Source organism: Haemaphysalis longicornis, unplaced genomic scaffold (assembly GCF_048455015.1).
Source record: "Haemaphysalis longicornis isolate Haplotype H1 unplaced genomic scaffold, Haemaphysalis longicornis Haplotype H1 scaffold_2, whole genome shotgun sequence".
NCBI classification, from domain to species: domain Eukaryota; kingdom Metazoa; phylum Arthropoda; class Arachnida; order Ixodida; family Ixodidae; genus Haemaphysalis; species Haemaphysalis longicornis.
This window is the reverse complement of record NW_027526295.1, coordinates 5,777,037-5,804,406: the sequence shown is the minus strand read 5'-3', so window position 1 is coordinate 5,804,406 and position 27,370 is coordinate 5,777,037. Positions and strand designations below refer to the sequence as shown.

Sequence of the window (27,370 nt, the reverse complement as noted above, 5' to 3'; positions counted from 1 at the left end):
TTGTGGGCGCCCAGCGCTGAGTAACCGCAGTTGCCTACTATCTTGCGCCGCCTCGCTAACAGCTCAGCTTTCAGCGCTCTTGCGGCGCGGCGACAATGCAAGCATGTGAGCGAGCAGAGGGCAACATATCGGAGTGGGACACGCAGCCTCGCTCCCTTCATCTCAACTGCGCATGTCCGTGAGTTTTCCGCGGCCGCTGCCAGGCGACGGCACCGGTATCTTCGGCCATGCGTTCCGCGGTTCGCATTTCAATTGTCCATGACTGTACCTAAAAATTTTAGCTGTCCACCTACGTTGAACCATTGCTCTCAACCTCCCCTCAAAGCATATTTTACCCTGAGCTTCTCCAACTTCAAACGACGCCCAGCCCATATCTCCCTGCACTGCTTCGTTAGTTTTTTTTTTTACCATGCGCTCCTATGGTCAAACGGCCTTCAAGACATGACAGAGCGTCTTCTTTTAAGCAGAGTACTCCATTCGTAAATGTGATGCCCGGAACCATTATTCCTTTCCACATTCCTTTCAGTACTTCAGTACCCCACAGAGCTCTTCATTACAGCTGCGTTTCGCTTTCCATTACCCATAAGTTGCTCCTCGTGAGTTCTGTGAAGTAATTATACCCTTCGTTTATCCACACTCCCAGATATTTGTATTCCTTCACTCTGGGTAATTCGCCATTCTGGATTGACACTGCGTCAGTGCTAGTGTTATTGAAAACCATTATTCCCTATTTTTCTGCGGTTGCTTCCTGACCACTAATTTTTATGTGCCATTGCATATCGGTCTACTTATCAACTAAAAGAACAATGTCACCTGCGTATAACATTCGCGGAATACGCGAAGTGGAAAGCTCACACTTTCGTTAAAAAGTTTGTTGCCGCGTTCCCAGCCTTTACTGCGTGTTTTGGGGCTCCACCATCTTCCCGCATGTACGTCATGGCTCCTCCCATGTGCATCACGGAGCAGAAATCCTGCAATTGGGCGGCTTTTTCTCTCACTTCCGGGAGGAGAAGCGTCGTCTGCTCAGCGTCGACGGGCCGCGGCAGCCCTTAATTAACGCTATCGTGTTCGGCCGTAATTATCTTTTTTTCCTTACTACCACGCTTCTCGGTAAGCTCGTTGGCTAGGCCGACACGACGACGACGCCGACTTCAGAGTTGGCAGGCCGCAGACCTCCGAGTTGGCAGAGAGTAGCAAGAACATATAAGAAGATGAACGACTGGGGTTTATGGATTTTAAGGTACCTATATTGTTGAGGATAAACGAATGATACTCGTTAGCAGTTATTCAGAACTTCCTCCATCAGTCATTAGAAGCATATAACACCAGGAAAACACATAAAACAATCACTCGCATTATACAATAGCAAACGCAAGGCAAACAATGCATCATCACTCGCGGTTTGCAAAAGTAAGTAGACACACAACAATAAAACAATCATGGCACCACTCGTGCCTTACGAAATGATAAAGCAAAAACAAAATTATTTCTCTTTTAATCCTGGTTAGCAGCGAAGGATGCTAAATACTGTTCGTTGTTATCGTTGTTTAAACTATTCTAATCCTGAGCAGTTCGAGGGAAAAAATAATATATGACACAATTATTACGAAACGGAGGTACGATCATGGCGTTGTCTAGTGGCGTAGCCTGAACAAAATGAAACAATCTTTCCAATATCTATTTTGTAATGTTCATGAATTACTTGAAATAAATATTTTAAACGTGATATACGGTTTCTTCCTGAGAGTTAAGGTAAGTTTGCTCTAACTAACAGTTCAGTTACCGAGGTTCGTCCATAGCTGTTATATGTGAAGCAAACGGCTCGTTTTTGTAGTCCTTGTAATTTAAAATTTTACCTTGAGTAAAAGGATCCCAGATGACAGCGGCGCAATCAAGCATTGGCAACACTATAGATTTGTATGAAAGAAGGCGAATGCAGGTGAAAGTCTCGAAGTCCTTCGTAAGAAATATAGTTTTCGGTTAGCCTTGGAAGTTACGATGTCATTGTGCTTTGTCCAGTTAAGGTCGTTTGCTGTCCACAACGTATTTGTAGTAATCAACTTCAGAAAGAATGACGTCATTTGCAGAGTAATCTTTTTCTTATGAGAAATAGACACGCACGCCGTCCTTTTTTTTTGTAGACGGCTCCCGTTGACTTTTGATAAACGACCAGGTCGGACGAAAAGGGGTTGTCAAGAACTTTCATCTTAAAGACGATATTCCTTCTTGAACTCAACAAAACACGAACACCTTGATTGCCTGTCTGTCCGTCTGTCTGTTACTCGATTCCGCAGCCAGGCCAAAGGGATAGAATACGTGACCGTATATGACGCAGAACAGCAGACGCGAAACGTGGCGAAGATGCTACTTACCGGTCATGTTTGTGCCATACTTTTGTTACGGTTGATAGTAATCGTTTTGCGACACATCAGGTTTGACTCGAGAACCAGGGTCATGTGAGGGGGAGTTTCGCTCAGGCAAGTTGACCAGTCAGATGAGCCGAACGCGTTCGAATGATGTGTTCGGCAGCGTCGTCCGGCGTAGCCGTATGTAGTTAGCGTGTTAGTTTTCGCAATTTCCGTTGTCTTCCCCACCACTTACTGCTATGAAAAGAGTTTTAAGAGCGAATACCTCTTTCTGCAAGCTCGTAATCCCCGTAAAATGTCCGTTTGAAATTGTCGGCCTTAGCCAATTGCGACAAGCGGCCCAGAATACGTCATAGGTTGAGTGCGGCAAACTAGCTGGTGAGTTCCAGGCCTATTCCCGGTTTTCCTCATTATATTAATTATCTGAGGGAAGTTTGCGTCAAAGGTGGTACCAGGGTCATTTTAACGGGGCCATTTTTCGAATGATCAAAACTTGTATTTTGTCATGTAACCCGACCGCGCTCCAAGGGAAGGCTTCCTGCAAAGTCAATTAACTCATTTATTTTATTCGTGCAATATACCGTATTTGCACGATTCTAAAGCGCAGCCAGTTTTACTAAAACTAGCCTTAAAATTTGGGCGTGCGCTACAATAAGGCTCAAAACCTAAATCGGCTTTAATGCGGCCATCAGCATTGCCATGGACACGAACTCGTCCCGAAATCCAACTCAATTCGATACAAAACAACCGGCCAGCATCACGTGAGAATATTTCTGGTTAACCGGTTCCTCAATTAACATGCCTTAACCTGCAGCTCTTGCACATAATTCAGCTTTCGTTTCAGTCGTCATGACTCCGTAGTGATACCACATGAAGCGCCCGCCAAGCGCATGCTAATTTTGCTTACCGACAGCAGGGAGAACCAAGCAGCATCGTGAACACTGGCCGCCTCGGAGGCATTGGCGCGCGAGTGACGTAACGAAAGCAGATCCACATTTTCATCGAAGTCTTTACCGGCCCTGAGTACGGACGTTTTCGAAAACTTGGACTCCCAGGTGGAATTCGTAACTTAGTAAGGTATCCACGGGCTTGTTGGTTCCCATAACACATGCTTTAGGGGCGAAGCCCCTCAGGAGCTCGGGCTGTCGGCGTCTGATGTCGTCGTCCTAACCTTCGTCTCATGTAGTTGTCATTCTAAAACACCGGGACAGTCAGGTTCTTCCCCTCTCTTCTTTTCGTTCGCCTTGCTGGTTGAGCGGCAGATGGATGCCGCTGACATGGGGAATGAAGACGAACTCGTTATCTGCTGGCACCTTGAGGATCAGACAACCACGACATCTGAGAGAAGAGAGTGTTTAATGCGTCTCCTGCTCTATTTAGAGTGTATTTACAAGAGGTTATATAGGCTTTCTAAACACAAAGGATTCCCTGCAGTCCAATCAAAGAACAGCACTTTCCCTTTCGTGAACTTCCCATTGGCTGCAGACGAAATGTCCGGCCCGTGTTCCTTCCGGCCAATTATACGATGCACAACCGCCTCTCTCAAGGCGATCATTCGTCGCTTGCGGTCTTGCACGGTCCTTGCCTCATTCTTCGTAATTCACAGGGTCACCTCCGCTGCAATGGATCCTCCGCAATGTGGCGCGCTTTTCCATTGTGGTGCAAACATCACGCCACCATCACACCACCTGCGAAGGCATCGTAACACACACATGCGTGCGCTGGCATTGTCGGCCGCGTAGCTCCGCGCGATCCGTTGGGATATCGTATGTCCACGGCCGCTCGCACGAATTCCTCGCAGAGCGAAAACACTTCATGTGATGCCAGGTTCAGCGTGGTTCGGCTCTGATGTCCGCCTCGTGGTCGCCGCCGCTTGGTCGAGCAGGGTGCAATGTAGAGGCAATGATGAAACCGCACATTCTTCAAATGGTTGCGGATGTTTTCGAACCCAACACCTCCCCTCCAACTGTGTTGCACTGCATTTTAGGCATGCAACACACACACACACCACATACAACCACGGGTTCACAACTGGCCTTCGGCTTGTCACGTGAGGCACTGTTCGTGGCTTGCACCCCATTGACCCTGCCTCGCGCATGCCCTGACAAAGCACACATGCGCCCTTTGGCTTGATTTCCGTTTGTGCGTCATCGTTGGAAGTCACCAACCGCGACATGGCGTCGGCATTAGCGTTTAGAAGCCCCTTTTTGTGCTCGACTACCAGATTATACTTCTGTAGCGCCAACGCCCAGCGTGTCAGCCTTGCGCTCTGCGGTGTGGTCAAGGTTAGGAATTTGAGCGGGTTGCGATCAGTGATCACCCTGACTCTGGCCCCAAAAAGCCATGCCTCTAACTTCGACAGAGCCCAAATGATCGCATAAGCTTCCTTCTCGATTGTGGCCCACCGAGTCTGGGCCGGGCTAAGCTTTTTGCTTAAAAAAGCGATAGGGCACTCTTTGCCTTCGTTGTCCTGCTGTGCTAGGCACGCACCAATTGCGTAATCGGATGCGTCCGTGGCGAGGATAAATTCTTTCCCCGGATCTGGGGCTTGCAGCGCGGACGCCTGCACTAGGCAATCTTTGACCTGGTCAAAGGCTTCCTGCGCCTGTGTATCCCAAGGTAATTTCTGCGGAATACGTCGGCCAGTCAAGTTGGTTAGGGGCAAAACGACTTTGGAGTACTCAGGCACGTAGTCTCTGTAGTAATTTGCCAAACCTAGGAAACTACGAAGTTGCCGCTTCGTTTCGGGAGCTGGAATCTCCTTAATCGCTCGGACCTTCTCTGGATCAGTCCCGTGCCGGCCTGAACCCACAATATGACCCAAGAATTTGACTTCTTGTTGTGCAAAGCGGCATTTGCTTACGTTAAGCGTCAGTCCTGCCTTGTCCAGCGATGAAAGCACTTTGTCCAAGTGTTCGTGGTGCTCCTCCCAGCTCTCTGAGTAGATTGCTACATCATCAATGCATGCGCAAGCGTACTGCCTATGCGGCGCTAGTATACCATTGATGACTCTCAGATATGTGCTGGCAGCATTCTTCAGGCCAAAGGGCATCACTTTCCATGCGTACTGGCCCGACGGAGCGGTAAATGCAGTGCACAACTGCGCGTCCTCATCTAGGGGTATTTGCCAGTATACCCCCTGAACATGTCTAGCAGCGTTATGTACTTTGCCTTTGCTACCTGGTATAAGAGATCTGTCGGCACGCTCATGGGAAATGCGTCTGCCTCGGTTATTTCGTTGAGCTTCCTGTAATCGCAGCACATGCGAATGCCGCCGTCCTTCTTTGATACACAGACCAGTGGATACGCGTGCGGACTTTCGACAGGGTATATTAACCCCCAATCCCGGAGTTCATCCACCTGCCTTTCCACTTCATGCACTAACGCCATCGGTACCCTGTAAGGATATGCGCGTCGCGGTTGCTCCCCTGCTTTGATTTTGATTCGGTGGACACCCACTCTGCAGGTTCCTGGTTTGTTTGCGAACACCCTCGAATGCCTCGTGATTAAGTCTCGCAGCTGCTTTTGCTGAACACACTCCAAATGCGCGATGTCATCTGGATGTAGCGTTGCCTGCACCTGTGTCCTAGACGGTATGACCGGAACGTCTCCAAATTCTTGGTCGCCCTCAAATATTACTCCTACTGCGGTAACTCGGGTGTGGTAGGAACGAAGCTTGTTAGCGTGAACAGCTCTGCGCGATCCATCCTCGAGCTCGATCATGTAGCTGTACGGTCGCAGTTTCTCGATAACAGTGACCGGTCCCTTCCACTTTGCCATTAGCTTGCCTTCTCCGTCCTTCTCGAGCCATAGTACTTGGTCCCCTGCAACAAACTGTTTGTGCGTGGCCCTCAAGTTGTAGCGTCCCACGTACTCCCTCTGAGTGGCCTCGCTCTGTCGAGCGGCTTGCTCGCTAGCTTCTTTCAAGCTATTTCGAAGCCTAGAAAGGTATTCTGCTGCTGGTATACCCAGTGAATCGGGTACAACCCAGTCTCCGGACCAAGCCTTTTCGAGAATGGAGAGAGGTCCATGCGGCACCCGTCTATACATTAGCTCGAACGGTGACCGCCCTGTAGTGGCGTGCGGAACCTCACGATAGGCCCATAGCAAGAAAGGAATCATCCTATCCCACTCGCGTCCATGTTCGCTGACTATGTGGAAAAGCAGCCTTTTGAACGTGGCGTTCCAGCGTCCCACCAGCCCGTTGCTTTGAGGATGATCGGATGTGGAAAACCTGGGTGTGGCTCCCAACCTCTGCAACATCTCTTGCGTTAGCCTCGACGTAAAGTTGGTGCCCTGATCCGAGCAAATTGTCTCCGGTACTCCATGCCAAAAAATATCTCCAGTAACGCGTCACAAGTAGCTTTTGCCGTTAGTGATCGAAGGCACACAACTTCCGGCCATCTGGTGTGTAAATCTACCACGCAAAGGGCATAGCGATGACCCCTAGCAGAAGGAGGGTCCAGAGGGCCGATGCAGTCCATATTTACCGTCTGAAACGGCGCACTGGGCCTGGCCAAGGGCGTTATCGGAACCCTATCCTTCTGCCTCGCCGGAGATTTCACCTGGCATTCGTGACACGATCTACAGTACTCCTTTACGTCCGGAGACACCCGCGGCCAGTAGAATGAGCTTTTAACCCGCTGAAGCGTTTTGCGCTCGCCTAAATGTCCCGCCCATGGTGAATCGTGAGCCATTTTTAGCACTTCTTTGTGCCTGTGCGACGGTAGCACCAGCTGTTTGCACGCGCGACCCGCCACGTACTCCTGGTGATACAATAACTCGTCCTGAACGAGCATGCCATGCGTTCCGGCCTTTGCCTGCGCCCAACAGTGATGCCAACCTGAGGCACCGCTTTATCCCTAGAATGACCCCTTAAAAATCCCTAGATAGCAAACAAAATCCCAAGATTGCATTTTTTTTTTCGCAAGTTGGCATTCACCTTTATTAGTCTAAACGCAGCTTGCTCTTCGCTTCGTTTGCTCTGAATCTTATTAGAGTAAGATACAGCTTACTAGCAGCAACTGCAGCTCTTTTTTTCTACATTTTCTGTGGAGTGATGTAAATTCGCTTCTTCGAGCAGACGACTCTGGTTTCACAGCAACGCCTCTTCAAATGCTCTTGCAACAGTCTCTTCTCTGTATGCGCAAATTACCCAGGCAGCCGGCCGAGGCTTGCAGGACGACGAAAATGCTGGACATCGTGACAAGTAACCCTTTGAAGTAATTAATCACCATACATTTCTTTCTTCATCCGCTTCAAATGCGATGGAGTGATCTGGAAGGTGTAGCAGGAGCTGTCCGTCAAGGTTCTTTTTGTGTGCAGCAAGCCGCACAACGAGTCTGTTGACAACCTGTTTCTTTGCTTTGTTTTCAGCAGATTTACTTGCGAAAACACACGTTCGACCGCAGCGCTGGAGTGTGGTAGGCACAAAATGTTTGTCATAAATGCTGACAACAGGGGAAACTCTTGTGATCCATCGCCTCTTCGCATCTGCGATACGGCGTGCCAAAACTGGCTCGCAGTCAAGCCAGCGTGCTCACTTAATTAGGTCCATGTTGCGGAGGAGACGCCACTCCCTGTCCAGTTCACTTCATTTACCCTCACGATTCATTTTCCCTCACGAACCACAGTCGCCCTCTCTCGGCTTGCACAACTGCTGTTTTAAATGAAAAAAATAGAAATAGCGAAGGAAAGTTAGAAATGAAAAATAGAAGTTAGCAAAAAATAACATTCTTTGCAGTCACTTATTGTTGAAAACGCGTGGTTACATAGCGTTTCATTTCAACAGACTCTAAAAAATCCCTAGATTTCACAAAAAGACGCCAAATCTTTAAAAGAGACAAAAAAACCCTAGATCTAGGGATAAATCCCTAGGGTTGGCATCACTGGCGCCCAAGCATCCCGCAATGCCGGGTCTGCCACCTGAGCCTCGCAGAACTCCTCTCGTTTGCTTTTAACCGGCTCAGGGATCTCGCTGCTGCCCTCGGTTATTAGAACACATGTAGTCGCCGGTTGCTCCTCGCATGTCTCGCCTGCCTCCTCAGCTGCGGCTCCGGTTTCTTTGGCTGTTGGCCGCTCATCTGGCACCCCGTTTGGAAACGCTCTTTCCTCGAGAAGTTGTGCGTAATCGTTGGGCGTGATGAATGCATCGGTCCCCTCGAGTAGCTTGTCCGTGAGTGCACAAAGCACGGCCGCCTGACCCGCTTCGGATCCTACGTACGGACTTCCTTCGGACGCTGTCAGCGGGACGTAGGCCAACTCCGCTATTACTTGTTGCCCGAACGCTCCTGTCAGCTTTATCTGCGAGCCTGTAGGGTCGTATTTAGGTAAAACAGACTTTCTGATTACGCTCACTTCAGCTCCCGAGTCCACTACCGCGTCAAATGGTTGCCCCGAGCTCTTAAGCGTAACCGTTGCCAACAAGTGCTGCCTCGGCTGCGTATCTTGCCCAACCCTGTCTGTCGTTCCCACGGTAGACTCGAATGCAGGCCCCATCACTCTCGCGACCACCTGTCTGTTTTCTGAACGCGCTGCTGACTTAGTGCCCTGCTTTGCAACAAAGCCCCTTTGGGGACAATCCCTGGCAAAGTGATCAGTGCTCTTGCATTCAAAACAACGTTTCTTCCATCTCGCGTCCGTGGGGCCGTCTGCAAGCGTTTTAGGTTTCCTTTGCCCTTCATCGACACTTGCCTTCCTTTGCGCAGGCCTGGACCTTTCGCTCTCCTCAAATCTCTCTGCCAGCTTTGCCACGGCACTGGGCGACAAAAACGCGTCCTCTTCATTACGAACAACATGCGCCTTCGCCTCAGGGCTCAAACATTGTTTTAAGCGATCCGCGACAACTAGCTGCTTGAGTTCTTTGAATGTGCTCGCCTTTGAACTCTCGACATAATAGTCAAAAGAGTTTTCCAGGCGCACAGCGAACTGATCCCAGTGTAACGTAGTATTTTGGTCACATACTGCCGCTACTGTAGCATGAAGATCAGAAGGAAAAAGTCGAGACGTCGAAGAAGTTTTAAGGTTAACTTGTTTACTTTACTGGTAACATTGATGAAATTTGGCACATACAAACTTGAAACAATTACACTTATTACATAGATGAAAAAGACAGTCAAAAGATTCAGAGTACTTAACGAAACATGGTTGGCGGGCGAAGGGCTCCCGGCGTCTGGCCCCGACGATCGGCAGCAAGCGGCTCTCCTGGTGTTGCTCTCCCTCTCGCCCCAGAGGGGCCGCGTTGTATTTGCTTTGGGGGGACGCATTGGGGGAAAAAGCGCATCCTAGCGTGTGCGGACTATCGGGAGCAAGTCTTAGGCACACCCGCAGCCAATCAGGAAGACGCTTCTAAGCTCCAATCAGACATGTCCCCGCCAAAGTGAAAAGGACCAAAAACACAGACACAAGGTTTCGACTCGAAAACGCACGCTTGGAGAATTTACGGGCGTAGAGCAAGTAGTTAGACAAAACGCACTAACGTAAACAGGGGAAAAGGGAAGGTCGTCGGAAGAACACAGCGGCCCGCGTAGGCGCGCAACGGGGGGTCGGAGCAACACCACCTAGACTTTCAAGGCCTGCGGAGTGCCGCCGTGACGTCACAGGGCAGGGGCGGCCGCGCGCCGCCCGCAGAGCACGGAAGCGGAGGCAATGAACAGGTTTAGTGCCGTGTCACTGCAAAAATTGTGGTGTCGTAGTATTCTGTTTCTGTTCCCGTGCTCGGACATGACCCCGTAGTTTGCCGACCATGTAACGCCAAGCTGTGTTGTTTGAGTAAACATATCGGTGGCCACAAAAATCGTTTGCACTGTTGCTCGCGAATACTTTTTTTGTCTAACCATTAACCGCACTAACTATAAATCTATAAGACAATAGTAGACTCCTCATTGATTACATTGTGGTGTATACAAGAGATTTAAATGTGCTGCACATGCAACTAACTCTCACGTTTTTGAGCTACCAGCGCAAACGAGGAGAAGTTGGACAGTTTAGAAGTGAAGTTATAAGCACAAAACATTAACACACGAAGCACACGAGCTCGTTTTGGATATTTTTTGGGCAGTAGAATGCAATACATGCTAAAAGACTCAACGTAAAGCTAAATTTGAATTTTACCTGTTCTTATTTTAAATATGTTCTTTTTGTCACGTACCAACACATTACGAATATTTTGTTGTAACATGCACACCATATTCAACTTCACTGCAATGGGCGAAAAAGCGCTGTAAGAGCGTAATGCAAAGCAAGACCGACAAATAGGATTATTATACGACTAACTGGCTGATCATTTGTGGACGCCATTATGATACCCCTGCCACGTTCTATTGTGCACGGAGGTGTCTGCAGCCGATGCCTGTAAAAAGAGTGAGTTGGTAAGAAAAATTTTCACCTCAATAACGACTTTTAATTTTTTTTTGAAATCCATTAGAAGCAGTCCTTCACACACTACGCTGAAACTCGAAGGGGTCAGGACTATTTATCGTATTTCACAGGAAATTATGCGACCATTCGAACTATTGCGCTTATCCTAAATTTGAGGGCATGTTGCTCCACATTCAGATAAAAGTATCACCACAAAATTACTCGAATTTTTTTATGGAACAGTTCACGTCAATCCTGAGCCATTTACTTTTTGATACCGCGCGTAAAGTATTTATTGGGGAATTAATACGTCTAGATTAGTGAAACATGTGTTATTAGGACTGTCTTTGTGACTTCTCGGCAAGAAACCATTTTTTTTGCAGCGAAACATCCTAATGGTGCCAGCTATCTTTTAAAAGCATGCAGATCGAACACTACAAATGCATTTATGATGAATTTAAACGTATTTATTGCACTAAAAGAACACCAGTGCTGCTGTGAACACAGTGACTCACTTGCTCAGCGTTTGAAGCTTTCTTTCTCTTGTTTTTGCGCTAGCGTCCGCGATTTTGTCATTCAGTCGGCAACAGAAGTTCTTAAGCAGAATGTTTGTACTGCACCACAGCACATGCTTCAGCAGGAGCTCACCCTGGAGTTCAGTGTAGGTTGAAAGTCTTCTCGGCGTATTGCACGTATCCATTTTCGTCGCTACTCGTCGTCTTGAGGAAACCGAAACACCGGCACTTTACACTCTGGTGTGTAATTTCCGCGACACCACGGAACTGATCACTTGCTCGGCATCACAAATATAGTGCGCACCATCCCGGAAGAATGACAAATGACAGACACGAAAAGAAGCGTGGTCAGGATCATGCGCGCAGTACCATGCACGTGGGTGCAGTGAGAAAAAAAAAGCTGACTGAGAACACAGCAGTTTCAGTTTACATGCGCTGTCGAAAATAGTGCGGGGTAGGTATCATTCAACCTCCGTCGAACTTGCTTGCAAATAAAGGCTGTAACTTATAAACTTTTAAGTTATCTTTGTCCACAATTTACCGAACAATCTGTTCTCATTCTACCGCAAAATATACATCGATATTTGTTGTCACTGCGCGAACTGACACAAACACGGGCATGCTGTGTGGCACTACTTGAATCTCTTTGCCCTGAAGGAAACTTGTTGTGAGGGGTGGCTATAAAAATTCTGGTAAGTTTTGGTTAGTGAACCCTGCCGCCCAGCCACTACAAAGGATAAGCCAGGAAGTTATGCTGAGTGGGCGCGCCTTTTCTTTTCGTCCCCTTCTCGTTGGGCTTTTGTGGGCCCCATCGGGAGGCAATTAACGTGTCTCGCGACAATGGCCGTCTTTCTGCTATTGCACGTACCTACCTGCGCCGGGACGGGGGACAGAGGAAGGGGTGGCAGGGCCCACAGAAAAGCTTGCAGGCGACGCCAGCAGAAAAGCATTTGGGCTTTGCAGGGAAGACGACCATGTGCTTTGCCAAGAAGCCGACTTTTTCAATCAGCCCCCGCCCGCCCCAGCCCGATGACGTAGGCCGCGTCGCGCAAAAGAGAATTTCGGCTTTAAGCGCTGGACACATGTACGACTGGTACACGCGATTCGCATGCGACTGATCGTTACGATTGATCGTTAGGACCCGTTTTGGCGTCGATCGCTGGTCGGAGGAGGCTCACGACGTGCGTCTGGCAAGCCAGATGCAGTCGTGCCATCGTTGCAATCGTCGTGAGGCCACAGCCAATGAGAGCCCGCTGAGCCCCAACACCCCGCAACCGGCGTGCGTTGCTCTGGTCGGCTCGGGTGTTGGAAACTCTAGGCTTAGCATCCTGGCGGATATTTGATTGCCGCTATCTGTGTAACTGCGAATGACAATCCGTAACACAACTTTTCACCACACTATCATCCCTTTTCTCGCATAAGCTACTTCTTTTTAGCGATCAGATTGATTCAGAAGAGCAGCGACAAGCGCGGTTGCTACCGTGGTCTGCGCCGGTTCGAGCCGCTGAGTGTGCCGAGCTGGCAGGCGCGACCGGCGTGTGCGCGGACTGTTTCCAAAGGCAGAAAACACTTCGCGATTGCCTGCTTTATCAATTTCTTGCGAACAAACGCGCGGAATCTACAAATTCAGCTCAGCGATCGTCGTAGTTGAACATCTGCGTAGCCTGTTTCGATGTTTCCGCGCAGGTATTGCCATCTCTCGACCGGTCGGCGCACCGTCCGCCGCGCTTGCATCGCGGCAGATATCTGATCGCCGCTTTTAAAATAAGCCCTGATAACAATCCCAAGCACAATTTTTCACCACACTAACACCTACTTTCTCGCATGTGGAACGTTTTAGCGATCAGATTGATTCAGAAGAGCAGCGACAAGCGCGGTTGCTACCGTGGTCTGCGCCGGTTCGAGCCGCTGAGTGTGCCGAGCTGGCAGGCGCGACCGGCGTGTGCGCGGACTGTTTCCGAAGGCAGAAAACACTTCGCGATTGCCTGCTTTATCAATTTCTTGCGAACAAACGCGCGGAATCTACAAATTCAGCTCAGCGATCGTCGTAGTTGAACATCTGCGTAGCCTGTTTCGATGCTTCCGCGCAGGTATTGCCATCTCTCGACCGGTCGGCGCACCGCCCGCCGCGCGCCGCGGGGGCCGGTCAGCGTATACGCTTGCATCGCGGCAGATATCTGATCGCCGCTTTATAAATAAGCCCTGATGACAATCCCAAGCACAATTTTTCACCACACTAACACCTACTTTCTCGCATGTGGAACTTCATTTTAACGACCAGATTGATTCAGAAGAGCAGCGACAAGCGGTTGCTACCGTGGTCTGCGCCGGTTCGAGCCGCTGAGTGTCCGAGCTGGCAGGCGCGGCCGGCGTGTGCGCGAACTGTTTCCGAAGGCAGGAAACGCTTCACGATTGCCTGCTTTATCCATTTTTTGCGATTAAACGCGCGGAATCTACAAATTCAGCTCAGCGATAGTCGTAGTTGACCATGGAGCAAAAACGGTGGGCGGAGCGACGCCGACGACGCATCGCATGCACGCATCGGGTCATGTGTCTCAAATTCACGCGTACGACTAGTCGTGGTGACAGTCGTGACGATCAGTCGCATGCGAATCGCGTGTACAAATCGTACATGTGTCCAGCGCTTTAAGCGCTGGACACATGTACGACTGGTACACGCGATTCGCATGCGACTGATCGTTACGATTGATCGTTAGGACCCGTTTTGGCGTCGATCGCTGGTCGGAGGAGGCTCACGACGTGCGTCTGGCAAGCCAGATGCAGTCGTGCCATCGTTGCAATCGTCGTGAGGCCACAGCCAATGAGAGCCCGCTGAGCCCCAACACCCCGCAACCGGCGTGCGTTGCTCTGGTCGGCTCGGGTGTTGGAAACTCTAGGCTTAGCATCCTGGCGGATATTTGATTGCCGCTATCTGTGTAACTGCGAATGACAATCCGTAGCACAACTTTTCACCACACTATCATCCCTTTTCTCGCATAAGCTACTTCTTTTTAGCGATCAGATTGATTCAGAAGAGCAGCGACAAGCGCGGTTGCTACCGTGGTCTGCGCCGGTTCGAGCCGCTGAGTGTGCCGAGCTGGCAGGCGCGACCGGCGTGTGCGCGGACTGTTTCCGAAGGCAGAAAACACTTCGCGATTGCCTGCTTTATCAATTTCTTGCGAACAAACGCGCGGAATCTACAAATTCAGCTCAGCGATCGTCGTAGTTGAACATCTGCGTAGCCTGTTTCGATGTTTCCGCGCAGGTATTGCCATCTCTCGACCGGTCGGCGCACCGTCCGCCGCGCTTGCATCGCGGCAGATATCTGATCGCCGCTTTTAAAATAAGCCCTGATAACAATCCCAAGCACAATTTTTCACCACACTAACACCTACGTTCTCGCATGTGGAACGTTTTAGCGATCAGATTGATTCAGAAGAGCAGCGACAAGCGCGGTTGCTACCGTGGTCTGCGCCGGTTCGAGCCGCTGAGTGTGCCGAGTTGGCAGGCGCGACCGGCGTGTGCGCGGACTGTTTCCGAAGGCAGAAAACACTTCGCGATTGCCTGCTTTATCAATTTCTTGCGAACAAACGCGCGGAATCTACAAATTCAGCTCAGCGATCGTCGTAGTTGAACATCTGCGTAGCCTGTTTCGATGCTTCCGCGCAGGTATTGCCATCTCTCGACCGGTCGGCGCACCGCCCGCCGCGCGCCGCAGGGGCCGGTCAGCGTATACGCTTGCATCGCGGCAGATATCTGATCGCCGCTTTTAAAATAAGCCCTGATAACAATCCCAAGCACAATTTTTCACCACACTAACACCTACTTTCTCGCATGTGGAACTTCATTTTAACGACCAGATTGATTCAGAAGAGCAGCGACAAGCGGTGGCTACCGTGGTCTGCGCCGGTTCGAGCCGCTGAGTGTCCGAGCTGGCAGGCGCGGCCGGCGTGTGCGCGAACTGTTTCCGAATGCAGGAAACGCTTCACGATTGCCTGCTTTATCCATTTTTTGCGATTAAACGCGCGGAATCTACAAATTCAGCTCAGCGATAGTCGTAGTTGACCATGGAGCAAAAACGGTGGGCGGAGCGACGCCGACGACGCATCGCATGCACGCATCGGGTGATGTGTCTCAAATTCACGCGTACGACTAGTCGTGGTGACAGTCGTGACGATCAGTCGCATGCGAATCGCGTGTACAAATCGTACATGTGTCCAGCGCTTTAAGCGCTGGACACATGTACGACTGGTACACGCGATTCGCATGCGACTGATCGTTACGATTGATCGTTAGGACCCGTTTTGGCGTCGATCGCTGGTCGGAGGAGGCTCACGACGTGCGTCTGGCAAGCCAGATGCAGTCGTGCCATCGTTGCAATCGTCGTGAGGCCACAGCCAATGAGAGCCCGCTGAGCCCCAACCCCCCGCAACCGGCCTGCGTTGCTCTGGTCGGCTCGGGCGTTGGAAACTTTAGGCTTAGCATCCTGGCGGATATTTGATTGCCGCTATCTGTGTAACTGCGAATGACAATCCGTAACACAACTTTTCACCACACTATCATCCCTTTTCTCGCATAAGCTACTTCTTTTTAGCGATCAGATTGATTCAGAAGAGCAGCGACAAGCGCGGTTGCTACCGTGGTCTGCGCCGGTTCGAGCCGCCGAGTGTGCCGAGCTGGCAGGCGCGACCGGCGTGTGCGCGGACTGTTTCCGAAGGCAGAAAACACTTCGCGATTGCCTGCTTTATCAATTTCTTGCGAACAAACGCGCGGAATCTACAAATTCAGCTCAGCGATCGTCGTAGTTGAACATCTGCGTAGCCTGTTTCGATGCTTCCGCGCAGGTATTGCCATCTCTCGACCGGTCGGCGCACCGCCCGCCGCGCGCCGCGGGGGCCGGTCAGCGTATACGCTTGCATCGCGGCAGATATCTGATCGCCGCTTTTAAAATAAGCCCTGATAACAATCCCAAGCACAATTTTTCACCACGCTAACACCTACTTTCTCGCATGTGGAACTTCTTTTTAACAATCAGATTGATTCAGAAGAGCAGCGTCAAGCGGTTGCTACCGTGGTCTGCGCCGGTTCGAGCCGCTGAGTGTGCCGAGCTGGCAGGCGCGGCCGGCGTGTGCGCGGACTGTTTGCGAAGGCAGAAAACGCTTCACGATTGCCTTCTTCATCCATTTCTTGTGAATAAATAAGGGGAATCTACAAATTCAGCTTAGCGATCGTCGTAGTTGACCATAGAGCAAAAACAGTGGGCGGAGCGACGCCGACGACGCATCGTACACGCGCATCGGGTCATGTGTCTCAAATTCACGTGTACGACAAGTCGTGGCAACAGTCGTAACGATCCGTCGCATGCGAATCGCGTGTACCGATCGTACATGTGTCCAGCGCTTTATAGTCTAGGTGGTGTTGGGTCGGAGCAACACCACCTAGACTTCTAGGTGGTGTTGGTCGGAGACGCCAGTGCGTGCGGTAACAGAAGTCGAGGCGAGGGTTCGCTTCCCCCAACAGCCGCGACTCTCGGTTTCTCTCTCGCTCTCTCTCGGTCGGTAAGCGCGCAGAGACAAACTTCGCATGCTCTTCTTAGAAAAAACGGGGCAGGGCCCAGCCGCGTCCGAAGCGCCTTCACACAAACACTTGGGAGGAAGAGCCCCGGCGGCCGCACAGAACTAAAAAACAACCAGAAAACATCAAGGGATCTCCTCTTCGCGACACCAGGACTCCCTTTCTCTTCTTTTAGACTCGGAAAACAACCTTTTGTACTCCGCTGCCGAAAGCCTGAGACCGTCCAGGATGCTAGACTTAAGCTTAGAGAAATTTTTTCTTTCCTCAGCTGTCAGCCTGCACAGCAGTCCACGTGCCCTTTCGCTCAGCTGTGCCAAAACAAGCCCAGCCCACCACTCGCTCAGAACGTCATAACAATCGAGTGTTGCCTCGACGTCCTCAAACCACATTGGCACTAGCGCCTCTTGGTTCGGCATAGGCGCCAGTACACCTTTTAGCAGGCTGGCAAATTTCAGCCGTCTGTCTTCCTCTGGCCTTCCGCCAAGCGATACGCTGTCACCGTCCTCGTTGGACTCAGCCCCATTACGGGCTCTCAGCCGCTGGCTTTCTAACATCAAGCGCTGCTTCTCTTTTTCCGCCTCAGCAATTTTCAATTGCAGCTGAAGCAGCTCAAGCTGCTGTCCCGACGCCGTATCTGACGTGCCACTACTCTGACCCCCCGCGCCGCTGTCGGTGACCTCCAACGCCTGCAAGTTTCCTGCCCCGTCCCCGTTCATTTCCGAGTTGTCTTTTTCTCTGTCTCGCAAGTTGTAATGCTTTGTCATTGCTCTGCGCCCGACAATCAAGAGGTACCCGCCTGAAGTGGCCTTGCGGGGCACTCGCCCTCCTCGGAAATCGGTGACTATACTCGGATACAACTCAAGAAAAGTGCGGCTTTTCCTCATCAAAGGACCCCCTTCCAGCCAATGGTGTCGCCGTATCAACGTGACGTCGCGGTAGACCGCCTCCACGCCGCGCTCACGGAAGAAATCACAAAACATGTTCTTCCGCGCTTCCGGACTTCTACCAAAATGGCCGCCTCCGCTCTTCGCGTCAAACCGTCGGCGTCGTCGGGCTCTCTGAGGACGATTTTTAGTGCCGTTCAGTCGTATTCCTTGTTTGCGTGTTGTGTGCAGTGTTCTTAACATGCTCGGTAATGACAATCGCTACGGTGTTTTTTCTTCTGCTTTGTGAGCGCTCGCGTTGCCGGTAAGCAGCCGCCGCTGCAGTTACTGCAGTACGCTGTATGATACGAAGCTGTCGTCGTCATCCTGTGCGGGCGTTTGGCCTTGAGCGTGAAGTACCGTTCTACCGTTTAGTCCCTCCTGTGTCTGTGCTACCCACGTTATCGCACCAGTGTCTGCGACAGGGGGCGATAACTCCTTGTTTATTTCTCGTAGATTACGCCAGCAAGTTATTAAAGGGACACTGAAGTGATTTGTAAACATTGCGGGATTACTAGCGCAAATTGTAGTTCGGAGTCCGTAGGCATTGTTTCGACCACTGTGGCCGCATTTGCGCGAATTTATTTAGTAGAAAAATCAATTCGAAAATGCTGTCCTCCTCTCTTTACGCTCGCCCATTTTCTGTGGCGTTTTCGTGTGACGTCAGCAGGAGATGAGCTGGAAAATGGCTGCGCTACTGCACGGTTCGCCGACCAGCCGACCTACCGATCGAGACAGTCGGCCCAGCGTTTCGTCCGCCGGCCGCCGACGGGTCGTCGCTATTCGCTCGCTCAATTGAAACTAAGCCACAACACCTTTGTGAATGAAATAATGTGCCTTTCCTTACTTTGTTAGTTTGTACACTGTGTCAAACTCTGAGTCCGGGTCGCTCCACACAAGCGCTGCACAAGTGCACATGCGACGCTTCGCTGACTTTACGCTAGTAGGAAAATCTAAGGCCAATTGAAGGCGGGAGAAGAGTCAGCGAAGTCAATATAGGTACTAAGAAAATAAAATCACCTGAAACGTTTACCGTACAGCGCAAAACTAGGGAGCAGGAAGCACGTTTTGCGCTGGGTAAACAAGCACAGCGGTCAGCAGCACGACCGCACATCTGCGAACGCTTTTCCGTCAAAGAAATGCAATTGCTAGACGTGAGATATTGTGGAAGTTTGGGGGACACTTACTGCAGGAGTGATATACAACAAATAGTCACATAAAGTACTTAGAATGCTTAAAATAAATAAAAGTGTAAACTGGTCATACATTATAAACCTTATATATCCAAACCGGGCAGCGCCGGCTCGTGGCCTAGCGGTCTGAGGCGCTGGAATTACTTTTGAAAGTCGCAAGTTCGAATCCCCGAGGGTACATGTTTTTTATTTGTAAGTTGATTTTTTCATATGTGGCCGATCTTTTCTCAACTGAGTTCACAATTTTTGGGCCGTAACGTTCACTGCTCCACGAGCGAGATCGCAGAACGCGCGCATGCTGACAATGACGCGCTAGCGAGTTCTCGTTGGCGTGCTGTTGCCACAAGCACCGACTGCTTGCGGGCAGTGGGCCCAGGCCTGAATCAGCACACCCTTGGCCTGGTGCGAACTAGCTTTTTACGAACAGACATGAGTGAGGCAAGCTCCGAATATTCGGGAAAAGCGCATGGCATTTGAGAGTCTGCGGTGACGCGGAGGGCGTTCATCCACTGCGTAGGCCTCGTCTAGTGATTTCTACGATTCCAAGCCGCCCTGGGAGGTTTATCTTAGACATTTGACAGCCGACAACATGGCAGAAGCGCGGTACGGCGATAATTGAGAAATCGAGAATGCCCATCCAACAACGCCATCAGATGTCAAGCATGTTGTTTTACAGGACCGAAACCGAAATCGAAACTTTTGATTGCTAACCTTGGGCATCGTCCAATCATGGTGCCCCCCCTCCTGACGTCACAGCCTTTAGTTGGTGCGGCCGCCGCAAACCGCGCATAGTAGTTTTTCTTCTTTCGCGCTTTGTAAAATAATTACCGATTTGTCAACCCGATAAACGATGAATAGTGTGTTAATTTGAGCCAGTCTACACAGTGCAAGCAAAAACGGGAGCTTGACAAATTCACTTCAGTGTCCCTTTAACGCCATGGACAGTACGCACGGGGCGAAACGCAAGCCACGTGACGGCGCGCGCTGCATTTCGTTAAAGCATATATGTCGAGCCGTGTGTCCCAAGTCCATGTCGGGCGCAAGCGTATTCGCCCAAATTGTGATCAAGTTGCCAAATACAAGAAGCAGAATTTTCGCACTTTTTGACCGTGAATGCGTACGAGCTGAGCTGTAGCTTAGATACGTGATGGGATTTAATATGCCACCTTTGCTATTTTTTTTTCTCGGTTACGCTGAGATACCATTGTTAAATGTGTTAATTGCAACAAGTATGTTTTTGTCGCCTGTTTTTTGTTGGAGTGCCTTAAGTTGTTGTTTCGGACAAAAACCTTTGTGAATTAAATACGAATAGGCATCTGCTTTGAGTTTGCATTGTCTATGATAATTAAGATTCCACAGGAGTGTTACCACTGTAAGTTCAATTTCATTGTCCCGTTTATGCTTTGTGAATGAGCTGTGGCTCGCGATAGTGACATTGCATTAGCTAGATTTCACCGGTATGACCAGCTGCAACAATGCATGTGAAGACCTGAAACGCAGCAGTGAAATCAAATAAACCACCTTTCAGCTTTTTCTACACATGCGCATGCATATTGTTCACCAAATCAAATTCTTGCATGAGATGTGCATTATTGAAGCTATATAGACACTGCCCGCCTTGTGTTTGTCTCTTAAGTAAGAAGCTGCTGCTGCAATGGTCATCTGCATGCACGTGCTCTAAATTCAAAATAGAGCATTCAGGGTGGAAAACTCAGCATTTCATCCATTCTCACTGTTGCGTCACAAGTGGCCGCTGGAGCGAGAAGCTCGCTGCTCCAAGTCAAATAGCAAGCTGCTGCTTGCCACAGCACTGTTCGCAACTCAACTCGTGCAATGTCTACACATATATTAGGAGTGTAAATCACAATGACAGAACATGAATTGATGCCCACTTCATAACACAGGCAATGAAGTCTGTTTGAAGGGTTACGTAGTGATCTGCACTGATTGATGACATGTCGGTTGAGTTGATGCATGGAACCACACATATGGTACACATCGCTGCACTGATACTGGTCAATGCATATCATACTTTTCTTGCTACGCAAAGGCAAAATCGGATCATATGTTCAGGAGGAAATTTATAACCTCGCCAAATATGCACTACATGAAATGATTCCCATACATGGGAGGATCGATTGAAACCAACCTTGTTTCCCCTTCCCAAAGCTTTGGGGATTGTTTTTAACATTGTGATTCTGCATTTTATCCAGTGGAGTAGGCAACAGATAAAACCTATTTATCCTAAGTCGTGCGTAAGACAGCAGATAGCTAAATAGAATCAAATTAGAAATAAAACACCGAAGCAACGTTTCTTGTCCTCACTGCTGTATCCTGACAGATTTGGCTCAGACAGCTAAACAGATGCACTGCTGAATTATGCATAGCAAATGAAACGAGCAATAAGACACTTAAACAGATTTATTTGTTCTCAATGTTCTACAAGAAGACAACTTGGCTCAGCCAGCCACACGGACACACAATGTTCAGTTACATGCTTTCACGTAGGCATTTAATTTGCAACTTTGTTTCTGCATCCAATACACGCATAAGTGTCCAAACAATGTAAAAAACGTGGGGTGAAAACTCGAGCTAGCGTCTTTTCCTGTAGGTGAAACTTGCCTTTATAGCCATTTATATAGTGTCGCACAAGGAGCCGTAGAGCCACACACTGCAGATGATTCTGCTTGAAGTGAATTTGCGAACTCGCTTGACTCTGCTTGCACACACTGCACATGCGAATAGCCATCCTCCCTGTGCAGCGAAAACTATCGCATAGTGCAAGCGTGGCCCTGCTTCCAGAAAATAGTTTGGAACAGTGTGGGTTTCCTCTAGCTCGAGATGTACAATTTTCTTTTATGGATACGTCTGCCACGCAGTGTCTTGTCAGGACTGCATTCATTCGGCCTAATTCCTGCACCACACTTGCAACAAATGAAATCAGAAACCAAGCACTGCAACAGCCTTTTCTGATTCTCATAGCTACATATCAAGGCAACCAGTCCTGAGCCAGCACCACACAATACACCGCTCGGTTCACTACAGCAAATGATATCATGCATCGATTGTTGAAATAACTTGTCACCCTCACTGTCATACTGGAAAATCCCTGTCGACTCTACAACACAGCATACAACATTCAGTAATGGCAAATGAAATAAAAACCAAACAGTGCAATTGCATCTTCTGATTCTCATAGCTACATATCAAAGCAATCAACCATGAACAAGTTACGCAGCACACACAGGCTGCTCAGTTAACTCCAGAAATAAGTCTTAATAACGCACACAAACAGCATGTCTGGTCTTCTCTGCTGTCTGATGGAGTTTCTTGCTCCTGCAGCTATGGAAACACACCTACTTAAGCTAAATTGCGCACTCCACACTAACTGAAAGGGGCAAAGGCGGCACTGGCGAATAGCTGGCCGCCTTACACATCTTCAAAGGACTCGATACCAGATAGGTCACTGTCGGAGTCCATGTCATCTTCATCCAGATGGATTATAATAGGTTGAACATGCGCACTTGCTCCACCGTCTCCCCTGAACTTTGTTTCAATGCTGATCACATGCTGAACTGCGTTTGCCCAGTGTTGAGCTGTTACCTTGGCAGCTTCTTCCCTCAGGAGCACCTCTACATCTGCCAGCTTAAATGTGGCATTTCTGGCTGCGACACCTCGTTTCATCTGCGCCCATATGAGCTCAATGGGATTGAGCTCACAATGGTAGGGTGGGAGCCTAAGCACAATACATCCTGCCCTTTCAGCTGCACCGTCAATACGATATTTGATGTACCGTGTCTTTACAGAGGCCACAAGGCTGAGGAGCTCCTTTTTAAGCATTTTTTCATCCCAAGCAAGTCCTTTGGACGTCAGCCAGTCCTGAACGACCTGTTTGCGCGAAGACGTCGTAGGCACTGCTTCTTCCAGCCGCGAGTGGTACGAGGCATTGTCCATGACAATTACACTACCTTGTGGCAGTTGCGGCAAAACGGCGCCAAACCACCTTTCAAAGCGGGTGCCGTCCATCTCCTCGTGGTAGTCGCCGGTCTTCGTACCTCGAAAGATATCCAGGCAACCACTGACGAAGCCGTCCTCGCTGCCGATGTGCGTTACAATCAGGCGCTGTCCTTTCCCTGACGGCTGCTTCAAACCTGCCGTCAGACCACGCATGAAGGCGTCGTGGTGGGAAGCAACCGTCGTGTCCGTCCAAACAGTCGATAGCGTGTGTCCCGCATTCACCCAGGTTTCATCAAGGTAGAAGATTTTTCGACCTTCCATCCTGTACCTGGCGACGTCGTAGAGGTACTTCTGCTGCCACGCGACAATGTCGTCCCGCTCGATCAGCAGCGAGTTCCGGCCCCTCTTCTCATACCTGAACCCGATGTCATTCAGCAGGCGGCGCACAGTCCATGGCTTGAGAGGAGTAACATCGCCGCTAGCGTTGAAATCCGCAGCAATTGCCTTCACTGTCGGAATCTCATTGCTGCGAAAAAAACGATGCACGGACGACCGCAATGCGCACTTCGTGAAGTCGTCGTACACTTCTGTGCGTCGTCTCTTTCCGGCGCTTCGCGGGCGCTTTCGGGAGGGCGTCGCAACATTTCCGTCGTTATTTTTCAGCTCCTTCTTCACGTCCATCACCAAGCTCACGCTGACTCCAAGAAGATCGCTCACGGTCGCGGCCGTTTCTTCAACGCTGCGCTCTGGGTGAAGATGCCGCAAACGAACGTACGCGTTCCGGATCATCTCCCGTCCGCAGCTGATGATGACACGGCCGCTTTTGTTTTTCTTGTACCATCGGAGTGGCGTAGATGGCAACGCACCACAATTCTCCGTCGAGAACGATGAAGCACATTCAGATGCGACTTCTTCGGGATCCATGGCGGGAAATAGGGCCGGCAATGCATAAAACCAGAAGCTGCCAGAAGCAAGCGGCTGAGGGAAAACCCGGAAGAGCAGAAATTCACCATCAGGAATATAATTGAAACTCGCTACTGCAGCTGACGATAAATTCTTTCACGCATTGCATTAAAACGGGCACATAAAGAATTTTAGCTAAGGTTTTTATCTCCGCTCAAAGTGAAGGCGCCCTTACGAACTACTTTTCGGCACGGACGCATTAAGGAAAGCGTGGCTCCGAGTGCTGCCCGCAGGTGCAATGCGGTCGGCCACGACGTCACCTTGATAGAGCGACACTATTGGCTGGAAGGGGGTGGTGGAAGTGGGGGATTAGGCGACGCCCCTTTTTTCTTGACTTGTATCCGAGTATAGCCTTGCTTCGTTGGCCCGTTGCTGCGGTAGTCAGGTGGAGATGGTTATCATCAGTCTCGGCCGATGTCGTTGTCCGCTGCCGTCCTCAGCTCAGCCATGCAAATCCTGTCGTACTGCGCCAGTCAGGTTCTTCCCCTCTCTTCTTTTCGTTCGCCTTGCTGGTTGAGCGGCAGATGGATGCCGCTGACATGGGGAATGAAGACGAACTCGTTATCTGCTGGCACCTTGAGGATCAGACAACCACGACATCTGAGAGAAGAGAGTGTTTAATGCGTCTCCTGCTCTATTTAGAGTGTATTTACAAGAGGTTATATAGGCTTTCTAAACACAAAGGATTCCCTGCAGTCCAATCAAAGAACAGCACTTTCCCTTTCGTGAACTTCCCATTGGCTGCAGACGAAATGTCCGGCCCGTGTTCCTTCCGGCCAATTATACGATGCACAACCGCCTCTCTCAAGGCGATCATTCGTCGCTTGCGGTCTTGCACGGTCCTTGCCTCATTCTTCGTAATTCACAGGGTCACCTCCGCTGCAATGGATCCTCCGCAATGTGGCGCGCTTTTCCATTGTGGTGCAAACATCACGCCACCATCACACCACCTGCGAAGGCATCGTAACACACACATGCGTGCGCTGGCATTGTCGGCCGCGTAGCTCCGCGCGATCCGTTGGGATATCGTATGTCCACGGCCGCTCGCACGAATTCCTCGCAGAGCGAAAACACTTCATGTGATGCCAGGTTCAGCGTGGTTCGGCTCTGATGTCCGCCTCGTGGTCGCCGCCGCTTGGTCGAGCAGGGTGCAATGTAGAGGCAATGATGACACCGCACATTCTTCAAATGGTTGCGGATGTTTTCGAACCCAACAGGGACACTCATTTACGGCTCGCGCTAGAATGTCACGCGTATACTAAAAAAACACCGGGACATTCGTTTACGCCTCGCGCTAGCTAGAACGCTTCGGGCTCCAAAGACGCGAGACTTACTGCCAAGCTATATACCTCTACCCCCAACAGTTTCATATCCGTTGGCAAAAACGCTAATGCGCCAACACTTATACACTGCACCCTTCTCCCTCACCAGGTTTCACATTACCGGGGATGGTCCGGGATGTCTTTCTTTTTCAGGAATTCATAAATTAGCAGCGAATGAGCGAACGGCCGGCCCTCATTTCTAAAATTAAGGAGGTCAAGGAACGTGCAATTACAGGCACTGTTGACGTTGCAAAGTTCCAGCAGGAGCTGGCTAAGCAAGTTTATGAGCTACAAGAGAGTGTTACTCTACAGTTTCGTCCGTCAAAAAAAAAAAAGATGAGGAAAGCTTGCACTCGCACGGAAGGCCTGAAGGGCGCAGCTGTGGTATATAGATGATAATTAACGGATACAAAGTTAAGTTTTAGTATCGTTGTGGTGTCGTGGCATTTCAATAACCTTATGTTTAGCAAGGCCAGGGTGAGCTCGTCGTGTTGGTCGTACGCCCCTCTACAAACGTCTCTAGCGGATGCTTTGGACGCCGAGCCTCTCGAAGCGCGGCCTCTTCCTCGGCCGGGCGAACTATCCAGTGCGGCCAGGCCATGTGGAGTCAGTGATCACCTACAGCAGCTTCGACATTCAAGTCACGGCTCTTCTATGGTACAGAGCGCATGCGCACGACGACACGAGGACGAACGAACGATGGGCGTACGCTATGACGTGTCTTTCTCGTTCCGAGCAAGTGTTGTCACGATACGGGTAATACTGGAGTTTTTTTGGGGGCCCATGTCGGCCTATCTCCCTCGAGGCACGCCTGCGCGAGCGCTCGGCCTTTTCTTGGTATTTTTTTAAAACTGCGGACACCATACACGAACGATTTGCTCAACAACTTCGCTGTTAATCAAGTGTCTCCTGAGAAGTACGCGGTGTCATGTCTTTCACATCTGCGCGGTAGAATCGGCGTCAAATTATTTTTCGGATTTTTTTTACGCAAACACACCTGCGCGTTACAATCGTGCGCGCATTAGAATCGTGCAAACACGGTAAATAACAGAATTAGTCAAACCATTTGGCTACCCCCGGGTCCCATACCTTTGTGGAGCAACATAAAACGATCACTTGGTAAAGAGCAGCCCCAGGTCAATATATACATGGTAACATATCAACATAGCGTGATTGTGACTTATTAATAAAAACAGGCAATGAATACAATGAATACAGGCAATGAAAACAGCTTTGAAGCTCGGGCAAAGTAGGTTTTACGTGCGGATACCGAACATAACCAGCATCTTGTTTATCGTTGTTGCTTAGCTTGTTAGTTTTGTTACGTTTCTTTGTTTAGTACTAGTTTTGTTAGGCTTCTTTGTACTGTATACGGCCGCAGCCTCACGTGCAGTGCGCCCTCCGCGTGAAGTGCAGTGAGCGCGCGTGGAACCCGAATATGGACGCCGGCCCCCGACGCGCCATGTGCCCCGTATGTATCATGTATGCGATGAACTGCAGTGAGCGTGCAACGAACCCGCCTGTAGCGGGGAATCAAACCAGGAACATGCGCGCAACCACCAAGTCTGGCCTCAAAGCGGCTCTCACGAGTGCAGCATGCCCGGCGGCAGCGGATGGCCAGAACGGAAGCAGCGAAAGGCAGACAGCCCGAACGACGACCCTGACTAACCAGCGCATGTGGTGTGTGCGCGCGCGGCATGGCTCGGTACAGGGACTCGGACCGTGAGTGTCGAGGGGAGCGCCGTATTGTTAAAGCGAAGCCTGTCGTGTTCTCACTGATGGCGTCTGTAACACGAAAACGCCCTGCAGGAAAGCCAACTTTCTCTGGTGATGATGATGAAGCTTCCCGTGGCCGGATTCGAACCTGCAAGTCCCTTGCGGTGTGAAGCATTTCACAACCTTTCCAGTCTGTAACTTCCCTCCTCTCTGTGGGAGCGGGGACTCATGGCGCATGCGTCAGCCAGCCATCGGTGCTTCTAAAGAACAAGGAAATTCAACTTTTGCAGAAAGATGCTCCCCGTGTTGGGACAGTGAGTGAGAGAAACGGGGCGCGTGTGCCCAGCTCTGGGTGACGCCGCTAGAAAAAAAAGGAGGGGACGATAACAGCTATCAAGAATTGAACACAGATAAGGTTTTGTGTGGTGGTTTTAGATGCGACTGCATCTCATTCACTCGCCTTGTCCCTGCATCCGGCGTCGG

The 27,370-nt window shown here is 50.2% G+C and overlaps 1 protein-coding gene across 1 annotated transcript; it reads right to left on the bottom strand.

Annotated features, from left to right (window-relative positions):
• Positions 1-5,480: 5,480 nt before the first annotated feature.
• LOC144166951 (uncharacterized) lies at positions 5,481-17,577 on the bottom strand. The gene is made up of 4 exons (XM_077696386.1): positions 16,967-17,577; positions 8,256-9,303; positions 6,960-7,186; positions 5,481-6,243 (listed from the first exon to the last, which is right to left on the bottom strand). The coding sequence occupies exons 1-4, from the start codon at positions 17,575-17,577 to the stop codon at positions 5,481-5,483; spliced, it is 2,649 nt and encodes an 882-aa protein (XP_077552512.1).
• Positions 17,578-27,370: the final 9,793 nt, after the last annotated feature.